The sequence below is a fragment of the Notothenia coriiceps genome, unplaced genomic scaffold (assembly GCF_000735185.1).
Source record: "Notothenia coriiceps isolate Sejong01 unplaced genomic scaffold, NC01 NC01_scaffold00022154, whole genome shotgun sequence".
NCBI classification, from domain to species: domain Eukaryota; kingdom Metazoa; phylum Chordata; class Actinopteri; order Perciformes; family Nototheniidae; genus Notothenia; species Notothenia coriiceps.
The window spans coordinates 267,567-278,082 of NW_011354855.1; the positions used below are offsets into that span (position 1 = coordinate 267,567).

At 36.4% G+C, this 10,516-nt stretch overlaps 2 protein-coding genes across 2 annotated transcripts in view; both read right to left on the reverse strand.

Annotated features, from left to right (window-relative positions):
* The window catches only part of prrc2a (proline-rich coiled-coil 2A), a 19,850-nt gene extending 15,289 nt beyond the window's left edge, over positions 1-4,561 (reverse strand). Inside the window, 1 exon segment of the mRNA XM_010780794.1 lies at positions 4,445-4,561. The gene's annotated coding sequence lies outside the window, so the exon portion shown is untranslated.
* A 1,228-nt stretch (positions 4,562-5,789) lies between these two features.
* Positions 5,790-10,040, reverse strand: neu1 (neuraminidase 1). Its single transcript, XM_010780789.1, has 6 exons — positions 9,854-10,040; positions 9,334-9,596; positions 8,597-8,779; positions 7,389-7,608; positions 6,876-7,120; positions 5,790-6,791 (listed from the first exon to the last, which is right to left on the reverse strand). The coding sequence occupies exons 1-5, from the start codon at positions 10,029-10,031 to the stop codon at positions 6,900-6,902; spliced, it is 1,065 nt and encodes a 354-aa protein (XP_010779091.1). The 5' UTR covers positions 10,032-10,040; the 3' UTR covers positions 5,790-6,791; positions 6,876-6,899.
* Between the last annotated feature and the right edge of the window lie 476 nt (positions 10,041-10,516).

Genomic DNA, 10,516 nt, shown 5'->3' on the forward strand with positions numbered 1-10,516 from the left:
TGATCAATGAAATAATCAATGATTTTAAGTATTGTGATTGATCATTGTTTCAATGAAATGAGAATGAAATTTTTGATTATTGTTATTTTTATGTTTCAAAAACACAACAAGACAACCGTGTCATTCTCTTTTCTGTTGAGGGGTAGTAAACATGCGTTAATAGGTAATTACGTTTACATCACGTTGTGTATTTTAGTGTTTTATATACAATACCAAAGCTGTTACAACTGTCCGAGAACATAACTTCGGAGTTGTTAGTTCAAGACTTCATCACGTGACTAAATTATATGGCATTTTTTTTAACGCAGGAAATAGGGGTGTTTAACTTTTATACCGAATATAGGAGGTGTCCAACATTTACGGCGACGACGAGAGCGACTATGACGGGTAGAACGGTAACCCCACACGCTGCAACACACGACCACCCGCAACGCACATACGACACAACACAACGGTTCGACAAACACGACCAGACAGACATGAAAGGGTTGGATGTCCGTTCTGCGGCGGTTGAGAGCTGTAGTTGAACATAAGCGGGACATTCAATGTAGGCGTCCATCTAAGCCAAGTCAACCTAGTTTGTATTACATTGCGTCATTTGTTGGTTAAATTTAGTGTCATGATATTGCGCAAGAATGTACCCTTATCCATTTGCTCATTTGGCGATATTCATGCCGTTTTTTCATTCAATGAAACATTGCGCAATCAGGGTTGTGACTGTTATTAACGGTTCTTTTGTAGCGAGATGTTGTGTGGGGTAAGGCTCGCTGTTTCCTCGCCCTCTTCTTTGTTAGAATATACGTGGACGGGGAAAGATTTTTTTTTTAGAGCAGTAACTATAACTATTACTAGTTACTTTTTAAAAGTAACTTGCCTAACACTGATTATTGTACATTATTTGTTTTTATAATTAATTTATATTTTTAATATATTATAAATAAATAAATATAAATTATATTTTTATTTTTAAATTTTATAATAATATTATTTTTATATGTATTATTATTTATTTTTATTTATTTACATAATTGTACATTGAGTTTTGCGTACCATGAGCGGGACAAATACAAATGAAATTAAAATCATTTAAACTTGTTTATTCTTATCTTATGTTACCTAGTTAGCATTCTATCTTTTTCTTTATGCATATTTTACTAATCACTCCCCTTTTAAAAATGTTGTACTGTCCTATAGTACACATTGGAATGATTTCTTACTTTATTTTTTACAACTATATTAAATAGATAAAAGGTGTGCTCTCTCTAGCTCACAGAGGCTGTGTGCTCCTCCGTGGCGATGACGCGAGCGCCACGTATTATTATTTTAATGAATAAAAAAAAGATATACCTCGCTGGCGACTCTTAGCAGCGGCGTGCATACATTCAGCAGCGGTGCAGCGCCGCTGCTGAATGTATATAGGGGAAACACTGATTCTTAAAAAAATACAGTTGTATTTAACTTTCCATATCACCCAGTTCTAGTGACAACTATAAAGACTCAATACCAATCCACACAAAGATTTGAGGCTTTTCTGACTTATTGAAGCGAAAATACTGCCAACAATTCCACTAATTACCCATTCACAATGCAATATGTATTCATTGTGGAACCTGTTATATAGGTAGTCAATAAAACCACAGAAATGTCTTATTGACTAGTGTGCACTTTAAATGATGTACTTGCAAATTAAATTGATTCAAAATAATATACAAAAAACATCTTTTAATGCCAGCATCCTTTATTCATTTTCATCCGATACATTTTGTTTAATAAAGTATTTGATGACATTGACAAAGGAATGCTTTGGCCTTCTACATTTACCAGTTTGGTAAACACATTTCTGCATTTCAACACAACTCAGATTTAAATGATGGTATAAGTTCAACCACTTAAACAATATGGATTCTACTTCACCACATTTGGATCATGTGTGCTTGCCAGAAGATATCAAGGTATATTTTTTAAATCACATAATCTATTTTATGCAGTTATAATGCAGTTTAATGAGAACAGAACTAGAACAGTGCATGACTACACACTTTATTACAAGAAACACTGTACAAAAGAGGGAAAAAGCTGAGCCATGGTCTCTATGGCAACACATAATAAATGATATTCTTCTATGCCATCTCTTGGCTCCATGGCAACTGCCAGGCCTTTAGCTTGAACTAATTTTACTGCACATCAATAAAACACACAGTGCTGACATCTGTCCAATTCAGAGTGATTTGGCTGCATCAAGCAGGTTAAACAACTGAACCCACTCCATCCTACTCCCATTAGGAACAATTACTGAGAACAGATGATGCTCATCAGATTATTATTCTACAAATAACATTAGTAATTTAGTTTGAGTCAGGGAACAGGCTAGAGTTGAAAATAACATTGGAATTCGACAAGTCAATTGAAGTTTGGATTACATTTCTAAAAAGCAAAATGTAACTGGAACATGTGTATATATATATCATGTGTGTTTTTTTGTAAATATTTATATATGAAAGTCTATATATATGGCTGTAGCTATGCATATTTAGCTAACTTTTGTCCTAAATGGCACTCTTAAAAGGACAAAAACCATAGGTATGAATTTTTAAGTGTAGTTCTTAGTGTGCGTGTATAATCCTTTGACCTGGTTTAATAATAACAAAAAAAAGAACATAATTTTGTTCACTAGCTTTCAATGATTTGATGAAAAGATGGGAGCTAATCCACATGGTTCCTTGCCAGAAGAACAATTGTACAGGTGAGCTAAGGCTTTAGCTACATATATTGTGTGGTGTTATAAATAACCAATCAACATTTAAATGTATACAAAGAAAAATAGTATGTTGTACCTTAAATCATGATATCAACAGTTAACCAGAGCATCAAGTCTCTCTTAAAAGATGGCTTTAACAACGCTCATATCGCTCGCTATATGATGAACAACATTGGTGTGAATATGTGAAGTCAAATAAACAACTTAAATCAGGATATATGAATATGAAAGCAGAATTATAAGCAATGCTACAAAACGCGAACGAACAGCCTTTACTGCGCACAGATAATCCTCCAAAACGCACGATGTTTGCAATACTCACACACACATCGAGCAGCAACATAATAAACACTAAACAACCAAATGGCTACCGGTAGCACATTTGCGCCGTGCCACAATAGTCAAATGAGATTAGAAAATTAGGTCGTGGGATGGCTAGTCAACTACATGCTGTATGGGGATTAACGGGGGCCAACACTGGTAAAAAGCCATAACTGCAGCAACGTTTACCACAAAGAGGCCCAACGAAGCTAGCGTTAACCACAAACACGAACATAGTAATGCAAAATCAGCCGGTAGCAAATGCACTTGCCACAAAATAGTCAAACATCGAACTGCTGAAGCCCCAGGTGTAAAAATACATCTTTATTGCGGTGCTAATTTATGTTAGCGTGCTAACACAGGGCCCTGGTGTTCCCGTTGGGAGGGGGACTGCGTTGGTGTTTCATAATGCTTTCTCAACACCTTGCGGTAACATTAGCTTCTATCTATTCAACTCTGCGAGGTGTTGCGTTTTGAATCACACAGCGACATCGCGAATGGGCGTTATCACCGACGTTGATGTTTATTTATCGTTTGAAAGAGGCAAAGGAAAACGCTGAAAAAACCCCGATTTTATTAAGAGAACAAAACAAAATGGCGGTGTAGACGGGCCCGGTGCATATTAACGTTAATATAACCGACTGTGTAGCATAACTTCGCTTTTACAAAGCACACTTTCCATCATACAGCTAATATATATACAGACACTGGATAAGGGGAACCTTTAGGATTATCGTTTTGAAATATATAAATGAAAATAAAACGCCAATGTATCGCAGACTGACAGTGTTTTAGCAAGCATCCTGCGCTAACGTGTATCCGCTAACATTAGCTACGCAGTGGATCGTTAGCAAAACATACATTTTAAATTATTTCAACAAAGAGCTAACTTTTAAACCAGGTTCACCAGAAATGTGATATAAATATGGAGATTAAAACAACTATTCAACTCAATCCTTTGCTATGACAAACGTTAAGCACTTAGCCAAACTAGGCTAACAAGCAACAACAACCAAGACACACAAAAATAAGACTGCCCCTCCGCTAAACATCCACGGGTTAGAAAAAACCTGTGTCCAAGGCTAATAGTGAGGATTTCTGCCAACTTCAATGTATCTAATCGGTGTTTGCATTAAAACATGCAACATTTTCCGGCCACTGACCTGGTCTTGTCCCGACTTGTCTCGAGGTTGTATCGCAGAATGAGGTTAGCTAATGCTATCTTGTAGCTTTCTAGCAAGTGACCCAGCTAACTAAGCAACGTTATCCTCCTGCATAGTCAAACACATACGGTCTTTGCAGTAGATCGTACCAACAAAGAAATCAGTTGTACCATACAGACAAATAAGGTGTTCGGCTGCTTACTTGCAATCCTTTTCTCTTTTTTTGGCCCAAAAAATAAAGGAAAAGGGGTAAAAGAAAATTGTAATACTGGACTCGATCCGTCACCTAAAGAGCCGTCAACGGCTACTGGGTAATTTCGTGAGATGGAAGCCGTTTGGGACAGTTAGGAAAAGACGTTTTAGAATAAACGTTTACGTATTAACTTTACTGTGGATGGAATATGTATTCAAATAAAGGTGCTTTGCTATAGTTTCTTTAAATTTAATTTATCAATTTATTTTAACTGTCACAAGTAGGGATTTCCAAAATGTGAAGGGTTGGTCAGATTACTTTGAAATTAACTGAGTTACTGAAAAAGGTACAAGGCAATCTTTGTGATTGTTAACATTTTTATCTGAATATCCTTGGATTACTCCCAAATCAAACATTGTAAATATTGCACCATATTGTAAAAATAGAGTCAGCCAGAAAAAAAAATGATCCATACAGGATCATTTTTTCAATAAAAATAATATAATATGTATATTGTGGTTACAGAAAAGAAACAAAGTTTACAGTTGGTCAAATTCAGTGGTGTAAAGTAACTAAGTACATTTACTCAAGTACTGTACTTACTTGAGTTAAATATTGTACATTTACTCCATTAAGTTTATTTAGTAACTTTAGTTTCTTTGCAGATATAGATTAATTATTAACAATAAGATCAACACTTAAAAAATACTTTAGATACACCTCGATTAAATTCACAATTAGCTGACATTAGTTTCAAGTTTACCAGCTTGACAAACACATCAATAATTATAACCGAAACATTTATTATATGATTCTGAAGCAGGCCAATCTTCATAATGTTACTTTTTAAATTTTACTTTAAGTATATTTAAAGATGCTATACTTTAGAGTAACATTTTGAATACATGACTTTTACTTGTAACAGTAGGCCTATTCCTATATGGTTTTCCTACTTTTACTTAAGTAGAAGATCTGACTACAAAGTGCCACCTTTGATTAAATTATCCTTACAAAATCCATACTTGCACGAATTGAAGGTGTACTGTGTCTATCCTGTGGGAAGGGCTTTCAATTGCTTAATTGCATTAGTTATCATGAAAAACAACTTAAAGATAGCCAGATTTTAAGATTTCACCAAAAATGTGTCTTGACAATTTAATTATAATTTAACTGCACATTTTACCACATTTTTTATTTACTGTTTATATTGATTTATGTTTTGTAATCTGGATTTTGCCAAATGATCAATTACTAGGCGTAAATGTAGATATGAATTTATCCTTTAATTGAGCAGGTACAAGTCACATTGAGATTTGAACAGTTATAGGCCTAATGCAAAAATAAAGGTGACATATCAGAATCAGAATACCTTTATTCGTCCCACAGAGAGGACATTTACACATACATACAATTTATAACTGTAAAATGTAAAGTACCAATTACTCTATTAAGGTTTTTGTGAATTCAGGTCAGTGTTGCCTTGCTTAATCATGCATGACAACGGAAATCTGCTCAGCGTTGCCAACAAAGAAAACGTTTTTTAAACTGTCAGAAAAACATGTGTATTACTCAGATGCTTGAAATCAATGTATTGTTACCCTGTGTAAAATTATATAATACAAGGAATAGTTTAAAAATGTTTCAACGAGTTCAGTGTAAAAGAGGACACTTTGGTATCATAATGAGATCCTAAACAGATTAGCTCATTTTCACGCATACATTCAATCACACAGACCTAATTTTTTTATTATAACTGTTCTTTTTCTCTAAAATACGTCAACAACCCCATAGGAAATATGGCAAAAGGCTAAACACCATCGTCAAACCTGCAGTGAATCTGACAGTTTGTAAAATAAATTAGCGATTGATGCCCTTAGTATTTTTCTTCATGGAAGACTGTGGTGTGATATTTTAATCGTCATCATTTAGTATAATAGCGAGATGATGCTGTTCCCTTCAAGACAGTTCGATTCATGTTGCTTGGAAACTAATGTTGAACATTTAATTGTACCTTTCTTGGTCATGTTTTCGTTTTGTGTCGCAACACAACCAATCATTGTAGCTGTACAGAAAACGTTTTTTGGACAAATCCCACACCCAGAAAAATGTACAGTCCATTATTCATACAGTCTCATATATAGTGGGAATCTTAGAGAAAAGAAAGATAAAATATGCAGAACATTTCATTTTTACAATATCACAGGCTAAACACAAACATTCTCATTGTTTCATGGGGCTCAGTCGCTCATATTCCCATTTTCAATTTCATAGTGAGTTTAAAAAAGTCTTTATATTTTCCTGAGAAAGTTGTGGGAAAAAAACAGCTTCCTTTTCCCTTTCACTCCAACATTTGAATCTGGGAAACAATCAGAACATGAAATTATAACAAAAGTCAAACTATAGAAATCAGTTTTCACGCCTTTTGATTTTAATTACTTGCCTGCTTACCTTCCACCAACATGCCCTACCGGCCACCATACAGGTGGATCTTGACGAATGAGACAGTCTCGTCATAGTCCTTATGGCCCTTCTCATAGATGACATAGATGAACTTCTGGTCCTCTGCAGAACCGCTTTTTAGTGATGTCAGGCAGGAGTATGCGCTTGGACCCGCCCAAATCTGCATAGCTTGTTTTACCCATGAATGGCCATTATTCAGCGACCAACGTAAGGTGAGGTTAATTCCTGAGGGGGAAAAGGCTAGGAGTTATTATGATGTACTGAAGATTTTTTTTTACGAAGACGATTTGTCTAATGTAAAGTAAATTAGTGTTTTTTTGTTGGCCTATAAGGAAAGCAGCAGCAGTGCAACATAATTGAGTATATAATTTAACATACTTTGGAACCTTTGAATCAAGGACTTTTATTTGTAACAAACAGAGTATTTTTACTTTTACATCCAAGTATTAGGGATACATCTGAGGAAAAATAAGATACTCTTAGCTGTTCTTACTGTGTTGATCACTGGAGGGGTTGGTGAAGAAGAGCACTCCGTCTTTCTGCAGAGCTCCAGCAGCTACTGTAGGATCCACCAGCTCAGTGTCAAAGTACAGATTGTCTATGGGCAGAGTCAACCCACCGTCATAGCTGCGTACAACTATGCGACAGTTACAGTGGTAGCGGTTCTGGTTTCGAACGTTGATGACAATGGTGCCGTCCGTCAACTCAATCGGCTGCAGAGGAGCAGAGAGAATTAGTCCTTCTTTATGATATGAACATTTATTATATAGTGTTAGATTAATTATAAAACCTTGGAAATGATTGCCATGGAGGCATCACATGACGGCTTAGATAACTGCATGTTTTTACTAAAAATTCGTTTGACAGCTGCAAATCTTTTCCCCACTAGAGGGCAGAAGAACTCAACAAAATGCTGAGAGATTATTAGCCCTACTAAACGTTTTTATGGCTAAAGCTGCCTTCACATGACCAGTGAAACCACTCTGCGATGGCTGTGCCGTTGTGTTCTGAGGGAGAACTCCACTAGTCGGAAGTGCTATACCCTTGGCATAACAGAAAATTGTCGCAGAGCGCTGGCTCAAAGATCCAATAATTTCACAAGTCATTTTTCACAGCTTCTTTTCTGTTTTGTATAAGAAACTTATGATCAACTAATATACTTAAAACCACTAACAGATAAGTCAAGCGTTACTCGACTAAGTAGGATATGCACTCGATTTTTGCTTTGTTTTACTGCATTTAACTACTGTTGAATTGTTAAAAAATGACTTCTAATTTGAGTGTCTGCTGTTTGTTGCTTCAAAGGCAGCATACAGTGGATTCATCATATAATCTTGTCATATGTTTAATACTTATAAATGCCTGCAAACAGCTGCTAGAAACTGGGTTTATAGGAGCACTGAGACTTATAAAGTACAAGGTCAAAGCTAAAACAGGGTTGCAAAAATGTGTGGCAATTCTCTGTCAGTTTCACATTACATATAATATTTGATTAGTTGTAAATATAAAAACACACTTATGAATGGCGATATAATATTATAAAGATTTTTAATGTCAATATGTATATATAGTTGTGTGGAGGTATTTGGAAAATGGTGATATTTTAAATTGAACCATTGTGAACATATATGATCATTTTGTCTCAAACTCTCTTAGACCACAATTGATTTAGTTTCAGTTGACATGGCTGCAGCAATTTACCTGACACTCATCAGGGTTGAAGTCCAGTGCTTTCTTGTTCTGGTTGTAAGGGATGCTTTTCAGCTGGGCGCCATTGTACCAGTTACGTCCGTGGTCATCACTCAGGATGCAAAACACTCCGTCTCCCGCCAATGTCCCATGACCACACACCACCAACCTTCCTTTAGCTGGGTCATGGCGCTTCTGCAGTGCAAAGACACAACAAATGCAGACTCAGCACACAATAAACAACAGTATGAAGTTGAATCTTAAAAAAAAAAAGGCGTTGATATTAAAATAAGACAAGATTACCATTGCCCTAACAACTGGCAAAATTCTGCAGAAACATAATGGCTCATAATAGCTATATACAGTAGAAGGGATAAACCACTAATTTACACAATTACAAAAATCTCCCATTTAAATAATAAATTGTGTCTCTGCAAACATTTGACATATACTGCTACTTTATATGCTGACTAGTTTTACAAAACAAGATGTGAATCTAGAACAAATATAATTTTCACTTCCTAATTTGATTGAAGTATCTAGTTTATTCAGTATACAAAAAGCACTTCTTCTTTTCCTGAAGTTAAATCAACTTACAAAATGCATTTGAGAATCAGAGTCAATCACTAAGTTGCTCGCAACAAATCGCAATAAAGCAAATGTGACATTTAGCTTGAATGTTAACTAACTTTACAACTACAAAACAGCTCAGCCACAGCTTCTCACATGAAATGGTTTTGTGTTCTTACCTGAATGCCAAAGCCCGGCCCGGGAACAAAGGCTTTCACTCCCAGCTGAACCGACAGGTTTTTGGGCAGACTCCAGCTGAGGCCGTCATCCAGGCTCTCAACCATCATGGTGCTGGAAGGTTTGCAAAGGTATTCATGGAAGCAGATTGAGTAGACCAGAATCACGGAGCCCACTTCCTCGTCCACAACCACCGAGCCCAGATTCAGCCCATCTGGCTTCAAACCATCATCGACTATAAAGGCGGTCGGGGACCATGTGGCTCCTGAGGGCCAAAGGAGGAAAAGGAGAAGATTCCAGCTATATTCTGACTTTATTTATACCAAATGTATTACATTCAAGTTTTGTTTTACTTATACAGGTGTGTGTGTGTGTGTGTGTGTGTGTGTGTGTGTGTGTGTGTGTGTGTGTGTGTGTGTGTGTGTGTGTGTGTGTGTGTGTGTGTGTGTGTGTGTGTGTGTGTGCAGGCTATGTGCTTTTGATGTGTTTATTGTTTTGTATGACTGTCGTGGTCTTCCCTGCCTTTGTCTGTTGACCGCCGCATTGCAAGAAACTTTGCTCCTGTGTCACTGGCCGACGCCTTCCTGCCCTCACAAAAGGCCAGTAGGCTTCCTTTGGATGTGAAGGTGATCAGCGGGATCCTGAAGGTGTCCACCTCCCCCTGGGACCCGCTCACCCACAGCAGCTGCTCTTCATACATCAGAGGGTCAATCTGGACAGCATAGAAAGATTAAGCAGGTAATAAAGAAAGGCTGTCAAAGGGAATGGGTTGAATACAATCTGCTGCCAAACCAGTTATAAAAATACCTGCAAGACGCATCAGGTGTCAGGTGACACAAGCAGGTAATGATCACACTTTAACTTTAGGAAGCCTCTTATGTATTTATCCCAAACAACAAGAGCTTCTGTTTTATATAATGTGGTGGAATGTAAAGTTTTTGGCCTCATACACTCAAGCACTGTACTTAAGTGCAATTTGGAGTTACCTTACTTAAGTGTCTTCATTCTGTCCTACTTTATATGTGTGTATACAAGAGAGAAATAGAGTTAACTTAGCTTAGAAAAAGTATTTCCAACTTCTTTGTAAAACAAAAAGATAATACAAAAAGTGATATGCCAGCTAAAAATGTACTCAATTGAGTTTATTTATATTGTTAAAAGGATCCAGCTGTTCAAGTCATAAAT